The sequence below is a fragment of the Haplochromis burtoni genome, unplaced genomic scaffold (genome assembly GCF_018398535.1).
Source record: "Haplochromis burtoni strain Fernald_Lab_line unplaced genomic scaffold, NCSU_Asbu1 Contig_536, whole genome shotgun sequence".
Classification (NCBI taxonomy): Eukaryota; Metazoa; Chordata; class Actinopteri; order Cichliformes; family Cichlidae; genus Haplochromis; species Haplochromis burtoni.
The window spans coordinates 46,001-60,993 of NW_024582897.1; the positions used below are offsets into that span (position 1 = coordinate 46,001).

Below are 14,993 nucleotides of genomic sequence, written 5' to 3' on the forward strand. Positions count from 1 at the left end.
GTGAATTATGACCCTGATGGTAAGCGCATCATGGACAAAAGTAAAACAGTATGTGCCACGCAATGCTCAATTACACTGGTGGGAACTAGTGCGTTAGCGCAGTTAGCTCGTTAACGTGTTGACGCCGTCCAGCCCCACGCACGGGACGATCCGCGGTAACTCCTTAACTGTACTTTTGAGTTAAAATATATATTTATAATTTTAATAAGTGACAAATTAAAAAATTATGGCATGAACACTGTTTTGTATCAAAAAAATATCGAACCGTGACACCAAAGTATTGAACCGAACCGTGAATTTTGTGTATCATTGCACCCCTAATATATATATATATATATATATGTGAGGCCATGAAAAGTTGACGCTGATAATCTTTTCGGACCACAGTGCAGTAAGCGCTACAGTGGTGGTTAGCGGGCCCTACACAACTGGTCCAAAAGATTAGCTATGGCAAATAAATAAATTAATAATAATAATAATAAAATGGAAAGCCTGCAACCTTTCATTTACTGGCAAAGTACTGGTGATGAAAATAGATATACTTCTTACCCTGCTATACCTGGCTTACATATTCCCCATACATGAAGCAGTTAGAAAAGAAACAATAAAAGGTCCATGTTTAGATTTTTTTGGGGTAGCTATGAGGACATTTAATGGGAAATTCTTTATCAATGTATAGAGAATGGTGGCAAAAATATTCCACACATCCCTTTAAAATTGGATGCGCTTTATTACGGCAACTTGTGCACCTAATTGTCTGAAAGATATTTGCATACATTTCAAGTGTTTCTCAGATTCTGACTTTCCATTCCCCTGCATTTTTTAATAACAAGAAATAACCAGATGACAAATCTTATGACCTTTTAAGCTTTTACTTTTTTGAATTTTCTGAGGTTCATGTTATAAAAATGATGATGTCAATTATTGATGTTCTTTCCCTCTCTTTCTGCATTTGAACTGGAAATGGAATTGTTGCTTTTGGGGTTGTATTATTGGCATTACTCTGTAATGTTGCTTATTCAATTTATGAATTAAAAACAAAAAAACAAAAACAAAAATATTCTTATCAGAACGAGGAAGCATTTTGTCGGCCAGTGGAATTGAGATGGTGGCCCGGACCAAAAAACATTTTAAGATTTGAGTTGAAGGACAAGACTGAAGAATCAATGGACAGACTGTCTTTTGGGAGAATGATTCTTTTCGAAGCAGATCAACACAGAGGAAATATATTGCTTACAACAGAGCTCTGCCAATAAGCACTACGATGTGATTTGTACTGTGTGCGGGAGACAAGAAAGGAGGACCCAATATGCTGACTCACAGAGGCAAAAAAGTAAATTCAAACTCAGCTTTATTGGTGGATGGCAAAAGAAAAAACAAAAAAAAACCTTAGAAAACTACAAATAACTAAACAGGCAGGCTTGCAGACAGAACACACAGTGTGGAATGAGGGAGATTGCAACACAGAGCAAGTCAAACACAGAGCTTAAATACAAAGAGGGATAACGAGGGAAGGAGACACAGAAGGAGAGCACAGCTGGGAGTAATCAAACATGACGAGACAAAGCAGACGCAAAACTGAAAACATTAACGTAGGATGCAGACTGTCAAAGCAAAACACTATCTAAACCCTGGGTGAAACAAAAACCAAACAAAAGACAAGTGCTAAACCTAACTCCCTAACTGAAAAAACAGTACAGATAATAATAAGGCAGTTCACCCCTTCTGCTTCAGTACCTTTTTACACGTGAAAAGTAACTACAATCTATTTACACAGCTCAGCGATCCTCAGGGAACACACACGCAAAAAGTCATCGAGGGCTTCGGAGGCCAAGGACAGGTCTGCTGCTGCTGTCAGTTGCTGCCCCAGGACAACTGCTGGAGAGAGTTTTTCAAATCAGCCACTTGATCAGGAAATCAATCAGCAGCTGCCAGCTCTCCAATCAGCAAGGACCTGCAGGTTCTTAAAAATACAGAACACACAGAAAAAAAATCCAGCCACTGGGATTCAAATTATGGGTAGGTTCATAACAGCCAGACAATCAAGCATGAATAGAATAAGATGTATGCCAACATATGCTGAGAGGAGAGAAGCTGCAACTCAGGATAGTCACATTTTGGGGGCTTTAATAAATTTGGCCAGATTTTCAGAAATGAGAGCTACTCCATCCAAAGTAGGATGGATGCCGTCTCTCCTAACAAGACCAGGTTTCCTCAAGAAAGTTTCCCAATTATCTATAAAGCCTACATGTTGGAGACCACTCGCACAGCCAGCAATTGAAGGAGAACATGTGGCTAAACATGTCACTCCTGGTCCGATTGAGGAGGGGACCAGAGAAAACTACAGAGTCCGACATTGTTTTGGCAAAGTTAAACACCGAAATTGATTTTAGTGACCTCCGACTGACATAACCGGGTGTCATTACTGCTGTCGTGAATTATAATTTTACTAAATTTATGTTTACCCTTAGCCAGCAGTTTTAAATTTCCCTCAATGTTGCCTGCTCTGGCTGCTAGCAGTGTCCAAGAGTTTTGTCCCCCCCCCCCCGCTATGGCTCTGGGCCCCACACTTTGGGAAGGTCTGCTTTAGAGGAAGAGATAACTTTTGAAGAACTATATGATGTTAAAAACGAAGGACAGGAAAGTGCTGGGGTAGATGGCCTGATGAAGGAATTTTATATGACCTTTTGGAATATATTAGGAGGGCATTTAAAAGAAGTGGTTAGTGAAATAGATAAGACAGGGAAAATGGGTAAGAATATGCAAACGGGTGCAGTTTTGTTGCTATATAAGAAAGGAGACGCAAAACTGCTTGCTAATTGTGGCCCATTAATGATGCTGTATGTTGATTATAAGAGACTGAGCAAAGTAGTAGCCAACCGCATGGCTGTAGCTTTGCCACATATTTTGGATTTAGATCAAACATGCGGAGTTCAGGGTAAGAATATATCATGGAATATACAGTTACATATATTGCCTATCTTCTATATAGGCCACTTGGCAGCTATATGTATTTGATATAGTTGACCAGAAAGTCATTGATTGCTAATAGAATGAAAAGGTTAAATAAATCGTCAGATAGTAAAAGAGTATTAAATCTCCAAGGGGGGGCAAGAGCGAGGTCTACCAATGAAGTTTTTATCAAGGCTTAGCAGAGCATGTTCTGAAATATCGATTGGGTAGTATTCAGAAGACTTGACTTTATGCATTAGAGAACTATCAACAAAAAAATTATCTATATGGGAATAGAACTGGTGTACCTCAGAGGAATAAAAATACTTTTTTGTTTGTGGATTATGTGTCCTCCAAGGATCTACAAACCCATTCTGAGACATGAAGTCCAAGACTACTTCTCTGGCTTTAGAGTTAAAGGCTGAATGAAAGATCTCCCCAACCCACGAATACTAAAGCTTGAAATGATGTGTATCCTGCAGGTGTGTTTCTTGTAAAAATATTATATCTGGGTTTTTCACATTTTTTTTACGCTTCAGACCACCCATCCATCCCTCCCCTTGCTTGCACTCTGTCCTTCCCCAAATGAAGGAACGGTACAGAGTCAATGACAAACTTGTGCTTACAGTTAAATAGCGCAATAGGGGAAAAAAAACACTTCTAAGTGCTGGGTGAATTCTGCAGAACTAGACAAGTAGTATAAAAGGAAAATATACGATAGGCAGTATTCTCAAGAACCAAGAATGCCTGCCGTGAAAGTACTGTTTAACTTAAACCCATAAGGAACAAACATTTAAAAACTGACCCATACATTTTTTTGAACATCAAAGAATAGCTTACCCAAGAGAAAGAAAAATAAACTCCTCAAAAGTATAAACCGGAAACCTCGACAGTTCCCCTAGGTATATTTTTCTTACTTGGTTATCATCTTGTAAGTTTTGGCCTCCTCTGTAGAGGTAAAATCCAGTGTGACCCCATCACGAGTAATCCGCAGCCAGGCTGGGTGAAGCAGTGGGAACCGGACCCCTTGAGCTGGCGGCAGCAGTCTTTGAAGGCTGCACATGCTTGCGCCATCTTGGCAGCCTAATTGGGGAAAACAGAGTCGGTCAAATTGTTCACCTTAATCCACTGAAGCTCCCTTGCCCTCGACAGGATTTTAACACAATCAGTATAGTAATGTGGTTTCACTACTATGGCATGGGGCTGCTCACCTGTCTTAGGCTTGGGAGGCAGAGTACGGTGAACAGGATCTAGCAGCGGCTCCTCGGCGAGGTCAAAGGCCTCCTTTAATTGAAAAAACAGCCAACTCTGCAGTAGCTCACTACTACTACTACTCACACCAAACTGCCATTAGCCGGAAATCAATTTTACTCCCTTTAAACAGAATAAAAAGTCTTGCAAGTTGACTTGGAATAATGTTAAAAAGATTTGGCATGGCAAATTGTTCTGGAATGTTTACCCACAAGAACATTCCTAAAAAGGAGGGAGTCCACAAGAAGTTTTCAATGCCCCACAGGAAAGTGTGGAGAGGATGAGATGGTCATAAATGTGATTTAACGTATGAAAGAATAGCACGTGGTCTTGTGGCGGGGCGTGGTCTGCGGTGCTGCTGCAGGGGAGATGGACACACCTGCATGGCATCTGCAATCACGCCTCACCAGCTTTAACATCTGTACCAGGTCCTGAAATTGGTTGGAGAGGGACAAAAAGGAAGAAAAATGGAGACACAACAGACCCGTCTAATTTTAGACCGATTAGTTTGCTTAGTATGGATTAGAAAATACTAACCAACCAGGTTAGTACTTGAGCTTGCTAACATCGTTCTTCAAGACTTTCTTGTAACTCCCTTGTACCATAACGACTACCAGACTGTGACAGTCCACACGGACAATCCGTGGATGTCCGAAAGACAATACAATATTTTTTAGGGACATTTGTAACTGTGCTACCCAGAGTCAAGGAGATCAAAGTTGCATTGGGAATATGGACAGGGAAAAGACAATTTAGAATTAAATTAAAGGAAGACCCAACTGGTTATGAAAGACATTGTCACCCACCTGCATGTTTCACTATTCGTGCAGATTGGGGGATTCATTATGTCAATTAATAATTTTTTAGAAATGCAGTACATATCGACATACAGAAGATGCATGTAGCCAGGTGTGTTGCTGAAGTTGTAATGCACTGGGACACAACGTAAGAGACTACAATGAATTAAGGAAATATCATTTATGTAATGCAGAATCTCACTTGGCTAAAAACTGTCCCAAACCTCGATCCTATGCAGTTGTTCTTAGGGACAATACTTTCGCCAGCAGCCAAGAAACAAAGAAATAAAAGACACCAATGATGCTGCAGTCAGTATTTCTCACTTTTTTCTCACTGGAATGCCTTAGCAACCCCCCAAGCTTACTAATTGATGAAGGAGCAAGATGAACATTGGCATCCTTTTTATTTATTTATTTTTATTGTCTTTTGATATTTTTGTAAGAAGCATTTTCTAAACTACATTCATAATAACATGATGGATTTTAAAATTATGACCTGTTAAGAGGAGGAGCAGTCTTTACTTACTTAACAACTTGTAATTTTGACAAACTCATGTTTATCAAGGAATGGGTCAAGGGAGAGTCCAAATGGCATGTGGGGTGGGTACATTGCAGTGCAGACACTCAGTTGATAATTACACACAGGTTTGTTGCCAAAACTGCAACACTCTACAGGCTTTGTGTTATGCTCTAAAGAGTTAAGGAAATGTACTTTATGCTGAATCTCATTTGGCCAAGAACTGCCTGGAACCCTGACTTTATGCAACTTTTTTTGAGGGAAGGGATTTTGGCAGATGGCAGTGAAACAAGTGAAACTGAAAAACATCTCTTGAAAGTGGCACAGGTGGGGAAAATGAGTGTGTCAATTAGCAATTAGGAAAAGAAAAAAGATGGTTGTGGAAAAGTAGTGGCATGTAGTCAGAGTGGCCACGCAATATGTATGTAAAGAGGAGGCAAGGTTGAGTGTATGCAAGGACAAGGAGTCAGAGAGAGACCAGTGGTGTGACGACCCACTCCATATTGCCTTTTTTTAAAAAAAAATTTAGGCTGTTTGTGTGTCTAATTTGCAGGCATTGGAGGGGTGGAAGGGCTCATTCCCAATCAGTGACAATGGCAACACCTGGGCCCTGTGCTCTCTAACAGCCATAAGCAGTCAGTTGCTGGGTGCTGCTTTACTTTGAGACACCTTTGCCTTTGGTTTGGTTCTGTACTAAGCAATATTGCGTACGCCATTCTTCCACCCATGCATGCATCTATACCACAGATTGTACTGACCGCACACTCCAGGGTTTGTGTAAGGCTTTGTTTTTGTTTCTTTTATTTGAAATACAATTTTGAATGATACTTGGTGAGGTAATGTAGTTCAAGCGGTAAGGAAGTTGAGAAGTAGATGGCATCTACTTCTCAACTTCAGCATCGATTTCACAGGTCTTTCCTCCCCACTGCTGTCAGACTCCACAACAAAGACTTTGCAGCTAATTGAACACACAAACCCACACATGTGCAATAAGACTAAGTGCAATATTCTTTTTCTGACAAAATTGTATTTTAACGCAGTTGTATATAGCATTTGTATTCTATTTTTATCCTATTGTATATTTTATTTTATTCTTTTCTATTCTGTACAGTTGTGTACAGTATCTTATTCTTATTGTATTCCAGTGTTCTCTAAATTTTGCTATATAACTGTGCACTGTTCACTTTCTGCTGTAACAAAACAAATTTCCCATGTGTGGGACTAATAAAGGTGATGTTATCAGCAGACTGGTCAAATTTCTTCTTAGTGTATTTTATTTTCTGGCATCTCCATTCTGCCATCTCATTTTGTATACTTTTTTTTTTTACACGCACCTGAACCTCATTAGTCACTACCATTAAGAAATAGGTTAGATCAAACAACACAATCTAAAAAAAGAAACAAGAATAAGAATATTCATTTACTTTACACACCCATTTACACAACTAAATGGTTTGAAAAGTAAAACACTTTATACAGTAAAACTCAAAAGGTTGCTTTATAGAAAATAAACAATACTATGCAAAAAGGAAAAACCCTTCATTTGGTTGCACCCAGTGATGCTATCAATGACATCATGAACTTATATAAACAGGAAGTGCTGGGCCAGCCCCTCCGATACATCATGTACTTAGCAATTAACCACTGGAGAGCTGGACAGGTATGTTTATAAATCATATTATTATATTGGGCAAATCTCTTACATATTTGGACCTGGGGAAAGAATTGATTGTGAACTGGGAGGGGAAAATGCTTAAAACTATAAACTTCTATAAACTTTTAAAGTAAACACGATGCATTTAAGGTTATCCTGTTTGGTTTTTATTTAAGAAAAGAATTTGTTCCACTGTGTGAGGACTGAGTCTGTTTCTTGGATGTAATTTCTCCTGCCTTAGAGAAAATCCTCTCACATGGAACAGATGATGCTGGAGTGCACAGGAACTGCAACGCAAGTTTGTAAAGATGGGGGTATATAGTCTTCCTGGTTGCCCAGAAGTAGAGTGGATCCTCTGTCCGGGGAATCAAAGGATCTGCCATGTACCTCTGTACGTCCACTGTGGTATCTATGGTAGCATTCCTTGGCTGCCTCTCCACCACATGGCTTCTCACAGATCCCACAGACCATCACCTAAAAAAATAAAAAATAAAAATTAAATGGCTGCACATTTTGTAGAATAACAAAGATTTATTTATTTATTTATTATAATAAATAATAATACTCACATTCTCCTCATGGCTGGTGGTTACCAGATAGTCATGGAGGCCTGTGTGAATGGGGCCTTGATTCTATACAGTCACCATAATTGTCACACAAGCAAAACAGCAGACAAGTTAAAGTCACGTGGTTAGAGGTCACATGTATATAATATAGACCTCTGCCTCCACAGAAGTTGGCGTCCCAGGTGGCATTAATGGGCATTTAACAAAGGTTTATTATGACCTGACCTACTTACAGCAAGCACTGAAAATAAAAATGATAATGTCTCTGAGATAGATCTTTTCCTTTCTGCTCTCTCATTTGCCAGCTGTTTAGGCACATGCTGCATCGAGAATTCATGGATGAGGAGACAAGGCCACTATCCAGGAGGTTTACAGAATGGGTCTACGGACCTGTTCATTCTTCACTTTATGACATGACCTCCATTGACACCAATGAAGAAAACTCTGTGTTAGAGATAATAATTTTTGGGAGTGAGATTCCGGTGAGAAATTCCAATTTTGACCTCATTTTAATTTATTTTATTATATTTCTATGCTTTATTCCCTCCAATGTTTTAGATAAAGTAGGAAATGGGGTATGCTGTGGGGTATGTTTGTAGAGGCAGTAGAGCCTTTTAAACAATGATGGAAACAGTGTTGAATGTGCTCAGATGAAACTAGAAGTACTCTATGCATAGGCAGTGTAGAGAGAAATTAACAGTAGCAAAATCCTCTTGCCTCACTGTGCTTAGATAGTATTGCATGGGATAAATTTAGCAAATATTAAATATATGATATATACTGTTCTAGCGAAATTTAAAACAAATGTCCTCTTATGTGGATCTCATTTTTCTCAGAAACAAAAATCAGGAAAAAAATCAGGTAATTCTTTGTTTTTACATTCATCTGGTCCCAATCAGCCCAAATAGCAAAGAGAAATTAAAAATGCATGCCATGAAAGAGTTTGGGTTAATATAAAGGAGGTTAATATAAAACCTATCTTGTAAATTTCAGAATCGTCCCGAGATGCTTCAGATTGAACCACTTTGCAGTTTTCTTCAGAATAAGTGGGAAAGGTTCGCTTCCAAATTATTCTTGATGAATTTCTTGCTTTATGTGGTTTACCTGACCATCTTCACTGCTGTGGCCTTGCACAGAAAGGATGGAAAGGTAAAAAGGGTTAAACATCCTCTAACTTAAATGACAAATGTTTATGTTTTAAGACATTCACCTTTGCCTAAGCAAAGACTATTAAACCCTCAGCCGCCATTTCGCATTGAAAATTTTCCACTTGACCATCTCCGTTGTGTTGGTGAGATCCTCAGTGTCTTTGGAGCACTAATCTTTCTCTATAAGACGCTAAGAAAGTGGAACCTGGTCACATCATTCACACAGAAAGAGTTAAACTTACTAATGTAATAACCTTGAAATCCCTAGATAAATCATTTCTGTAGGAACCCTCCGAATTTCAGGGTCCTATCTATTGATGGATTCGATGATATTGTGTTGTAATTATCACCATGAAATATTTTTTTATACCCTGACCTTACTATTACTGCTGTCTTAGAAATCTCTTGTCTTTGCAGTTTCCTGCAGGCAGCACTCCTGATCTGTGTGATTATGTATGGCTGTGGGCAGGAGGAATACGTTGGACTTCTTGTGCTCTCCTTGCTTCTTGCCTGGGTGAACTTTCTTTACTACCTAAGAGGTTCCAAGCAATTAGGGATGTATGGTGTCATGATGCAAAGGGTAAGAGTTTTGTTACCAAAACGATCAAAATAGGCTGCCTGGGCAGATATGAGTGGCTCAGTTTAAAATATGTGTCTCTCTTTACATGATCTTACGTGACCTGTTGCACTTTTTATCCGTTTACTGTGTCTTGCTTTTTGGATTTTCTGCTGGTAAGATTTTAATAGACTCCAAATCTAAGAACATAAGGACGTGCAAAATAGATGCTTACCAAGATTTGCAGTTTTGACTTGGATTTTCTCTTTTTTTTTATAGCTTTTGTTGCTCTTATACATGACCCGCCTACAGTAGTGTCAGCTGCCCAAAACCTGACAGCTGACATACAGCTACAAGGAGGGAGCTTGACTACTTCTGTAAATAAGCTAAGTTATAGAGACGTTCGTTTTACTATACTGGAAATGTTCAAGTTCACTATTGGAATGGGAGATCTGTAGTTCATGGACGACGTTCAGTACAAAGAAGTTTACCACATCCTGCTCATCTCTTAGATAGTTCTCACATACATCCTCCTGCTGAACATGCTGATAGCCCTGATGAGCAACACAGTTGAAAGACTCTCATACCAAAGCAAAAACATCTGGAACCTGCAGGTGGGATGCTGTTAAAGTCTGCAACCATGACCTCAAAAATTCCAGGCAATTCTTCATTATATTAGTTAAGATACTGGATATTATATTTTATTTACAAGTCACCTCAGTAAATGGTAAATGGCCTGTATTTGTATAGCGCTTTACTTAGTCCCTATGGACCCCAAAGTGCTTTACACTACATTCAGTCATCCACACACACATTCACACACTGGTGATGGCAAACTACACTGTAGCCACAGCTGCCCTGGAGCGCACTGACAGAGGCGAGGCCGCCGGACACTGGTGCCACCGAGCCCTCTAACCACCACCAGTAGACAACGGGTGAAGTGTCTTGCTTTATATTGTAGACCCTACAATAATACATACAGAGAAAATGACCCCCAATGAGCAAGTACTTTGGTGACAGTGGGGAAAAAAACTCCCTTTTAACAGGAAGAAACCTCCAGCAGAACCAGGCTCAGGAAGGGGCAGCCATCTGCTGCGACCGGTTGGGGTGAGAGAAGGAAGACAGGATAAAGACATGCTGTGGAAGAGAGACAGAGGTTAATAACAGGTACGATTCAATGCAGAGAGGTCTATTAACACACAGTGAGTGAAAAAGGTGACTGACTAATAGACCTCTCTGCATTGAATCATACCTGTTATTTTACTGTGTAATATAAAGCGCCTTGAGGCAACTGTTGTTGTAATTTGACGCTATATGAATAAAATTGAATTGAATTGAATTGAATTGAAAAGGAAAAACTCAGTGCATCATGGGAGTCCCCCAGCAGCATGTGCCTACTGCAGCATAACTAAGGGAGGATTCAGGGTCACCTGGTCCAGCCCTAACTATATGCTTTAGCAAAAAGGAAAGTTTTAAGCCTAATCTTAAAAGTGTCTGTCTCCCAAATCCAAACTGGAAGCAAGCTTCACAGCAGCCTTACTGGTAGGACAAAAGACCACATGCACATTTTTACGATTTCTTTCTGCAAAAATGCTACTAAAGAGGCACCATTTAAATCTTCAGGGATTCGAGGGCCTGTAAATCTGCTCTTGAAGAGGATACACAACCGTGGTCAACATCAGCAGCAGTCCCACATTCCCTAGATTAAGCAGAATATAAAAATCCCCCAATTATTTTGGCTAGAGCCAGAACCAGATTAGACTGAAGTAGCTTTATATTAGTCACTGCTAATAATGATGTTTTATTGCACTTTAAGCAGCTCCAGTTTGAAACAAGCAGTTCTATCTCATGTCCCTTTCAAGCTTTCTCCCTGAAAGCCCACTATGTCCTGACTGGTTTCCCATTACCTGTCTTCTATAAACAGAGCTTCAGCTTGGGTTCAGAATTTTTGATTGTCACATTCTTGAGCAGGCAAATTTAAATTTGTGATTGCAATGAAAGAGCTGCAATTTTTGTATTAAATTAAATATTTAGATAGCACAGATGCATGTGTGTGAATCTGCATGACTCTATTTAAAGTCAAACTTTTGAGCCATAGGATAAAAAGTGTTACCTACCTACACACAACTGAAGTATATGCCGAAGAGGAGTTTGCTGTTGTCAGTTGTTTTGCATTCTTTATTACGTGTTCACAGTGTTATGATAGCTGAGTGTTCACATCCTAGTATTGATATATTAAGACATGGGTGTTTCAGTTTCCACCGAGGAACAAGATTGAAAAGTAGTAACAAAATGCAGTCTGGTCACAAGTGTAAATAAGTTTCATTCTTCTGAGTAGAAACAAAGAACAATATCTCACGCATCATTTGTTTCAAGATCACCTCAAACGAATGTGATGCATATGAGGGAGGAGTCGACTTTTCAGAAAATGTTTTATCTTGCATCTTTAGTGTGCACAAGAAATTCTGCTGGATATTATATTACTTAAATGATGTATTGAGGAGGGCAACTAGCCAACTGATTCTGTTTCCATTTAAATGGGTAGAATTAAAAGTATCTTTGTTATTTTTTTTATCTTCATATAATTATATTATAGCTCCTGTACTTATTATCACGTAAGTCACACTTTCAAACATGTGAAAATGGAATAAAGTTCTCTTTGGTTTACTCGTGGAGAAAATGTCTGTTTATTTAGGGTAAATTAGTACATCAGACTGGACAGATTGAATGAAAACAAATATTTAAATGTTACACACTAAGTTACTACAATTAATTCATTAAAAATATCTTTCCTAAACAGTGTGCTTTACTTTATTGTGTCCTTCTTCTGTGGAAAGCATGGAGATGCACCAGTCACTCAGAGGCAAGGCAAGGCAAGTTTATTTGTATAGCATAATTCAACAACAAGGTGATTCAAAGTGCTTTACAGAGACATTAGAAACAAAAACAAATAAAAAGCATGATTTAAAATTGATTAAAACAAGCAAACAAACAAACAAACTAATTAACAAACAAACAAACAAACAAACAAACAAACAAACAAAACAGTGTATACAATGAGAGAAAGGAGTGTGATAATACTCTTGCCCACTGACACGGAGAGGGAAGAATGGTTAGCTTAAATTAGTAGGTGCAATTTTTCTCAGACTAAAGTGACAGCTTTAGTAACAAAAAGCAAAACATGACCAGTGTTAATATACAAAATATTACATTTATATATTTGTATTTTCAGTAAACCCTGCTTATTATATCCAAGGGCAAGATGAGACTAAAAACAGCTCGCCCCACTGTCTTTGTGCATTGCACTGTGTTTAGAAAGCACATTTTCACTGCTAATATGCGCTATAAAATAGGATTGCACTCACAGTTATATGTAAAATAGTTTTATATGGTTGCAGAAAGAAACAGGTGCATTTCAGCCTGTGATTTTCCACAGCCTCTCTATTGTTTATGTGGGTGTTACCCCTATTAAAACATAGTCCAGACCCAGCCTTTGGTGGACAGATGCAACAATCATTGACTCAACAGCAATGAATTCCTAACACAGCAATACTTAAATAGAAACAACAAATGCAGGTGTAACTCTTAATAAGGGGGAGATTACCTGTAAATACACTGATGCTGTTTTCGAAACAATGGCTATTTTCAATTTCAATCTATCACTGGGACAGATACCGCAGAAATTCGAGAAAGTGAGAATAGTTACACTAACTCAGCAATTCCCAAAGTCAAAAACGCTGAGGTCCACTAAAAACTAGAAAATTGAATCAAAGTACAGAAGAAAGTGATGTATTTTGCTAAAAATCTTATCTAAAAAAAACAACGTTAAGCCCATTGGATGATCCACATGCAGTGTTGGGAAGGTTACTTTTAAAATGTATTTCACTACAGATTACAGAATACATGCCCCAAAATGTATTTTGTAACATATTCCGTTACATTACTCAATGAGAGTAACGTATTCTGACTACTTTGGATTACTTAATATATTATCAAGCTTTTTACAACTACTTGAATGTGCAATTGTTGTGTGATTTATTCGTATTACTGAAGGTTACTCGCCATACCAATACCAACTAGATTTTTAAATCTTAATATAAATGAGTAAGTGAACATTAGGTAAGGCTGCACTTTTAGCAGCGATCTCGTATTAAAACGATTCTGCGCGTATATAAAACAAGTCTGAGGCTCCAAACCGTAGTAAAGGGACTAATACAGGGGTGGCAAACTCCAGGCCTCGAGAGCCGGCATCCTGCAGGTTTTTGATCTCACCCTGGGTCAACACACCTGAATCAAATGATTAGTTCATTACCAGGCTTCTGGAGAACTTCAAGACATGTTGAGGAGATCATTTAGCCATTTGAATCAGCTGTGTTGGATCAAGGACACATCTAAAACCTAAAGGACACCGGCTCTCGAGGCCTGGAGTTGGCCACCCCTGGGCTAATATGTTGGTTCCATGTCGGGCTTGTAGCCGAAAACTAGCTTTACTTTGTTGTCTGGGTCAACTTTGCTAGCGAGAGACAGAGAGAGGCGTTGAAAGGCTGCTCCAACGGAACTTATTGTTTTTGGAGGAAAACACGAACACAGTGTACAGTCGAGTCTTAATAGCTTACTTACAACTGGGCTACACTGCCCATGAGGCTGCATTCTTTCGGGCTATGCCTGGAACACTCTGCCTATTGCCTTTATATTAAATAATTTTTTGAACAATAATTTAAAAATAATATTTCTTCATGTCATTATGTGGCCGCAAGTAGAGGTGACATGGGCCATGACATTGAGACACAGACATTAGAGCCTCTTAGTGCGTGTTTTTTTTTGGGTTTCCACTGACGTGGAATTACCAAAAGATTGCATAGCCTAACATGTGAAACAGGAAAAGACCGCTATGTGATCCTTTTATTTCAACAAAGTAACTGTATTCTGAATACCACCTTTTTAAATGGTAACTGTAATGGCATACAGTTACTCATATTTTGTATTTTAAATACGTAACGCCGGTACATGTATTCCGTTACTCCCCAACACTGTCCACATGCCACTGGGACCCAGACTTAAATATAAGAGCAGTAAATTTAGGTCAGAATAATGAATAATATCACAAACTAACCAACAAACTTACAAACAGATTTAATATAAATAAAAAAGTCTATATAAATGTGTAACTGTTCATACCTGTGAATAATTACAACCTGAATTTCTGTTATTACTGTGGCCCACCAGCAGGCCCAGCCCTCACTTTGGTAATCACTATTAAATTATTATGTCTTAAAGAAACTTTTCATCTAAACCGATTATTTTGTGGTTCTCTTAAAGCAGCTTAAAGACTGATTTGTTGGTCGTGTATCTTGGTCTTCAAGTGTATATTATTTATATTATGGTTAAGCTGAGGACAGGAGATTCCTGGACTGAAGTTTCAATTTGTGCCCGTTTCTGTAGTTCAGATAGCAGATGGCTGCCCCTTCCAGGCCTGGTTCTGTCGGAGTTTTCTACCTGTTAAAGGGGAGTTTTTCTTTCCCACTGTTGCCAAGTGCTTCCTTGTTTGATTG

General features: G+C 38.8%; 1 protein-coding gene and 1 long non-coding RNA gene across 3 annotated transcripts; one reads left to right on the plus strand and one right to left on the minus strand.

Annotated features, from left to right (window-relative positions):
* Positions 1-1,288: 1,288 nt before the first annotated feature.
* LOC102300693 lies at positions 1,289-4,531 on the minus strand. Of its 2 annotated transcripts, XR_317382.3 has the most exons (4): positions 4,416-4,531; positions 4,164-4,236; positions 3,870-4,035; positions 1,289-1,963 (listed from the first exon to the last, which is right to left on the minus strand). It is a non-coding gene; the product is annotated as an uncharacterized LOC102300693 (long non-coding RNA). The 2 variants fall into 2 exon arrangements; XR_317383.3 differs by having other exon boundaries at positions 4,164-4,531.
* Positions 4,532-7,093: 2,562 nt separating this feature from the next.
* LOC121812327 (transient receptor potential cation channel subfamily V member 1-like) lies at positions 7,094-10,070 on the plus strand. Its single transcript, XM_042214230.1, is given in 5 exon segments — positions 7,094-7,177; positions 8,043-8,219; positions 8,731-8,886; positions 9,313-9,496; positions 9,721-10,070. Coding segments are annotated over 5 exon segments (951 nt in total).
* The last annotated feature ends 4,923 nt before the right edge of the window (positions 10,071-14,993 follow it).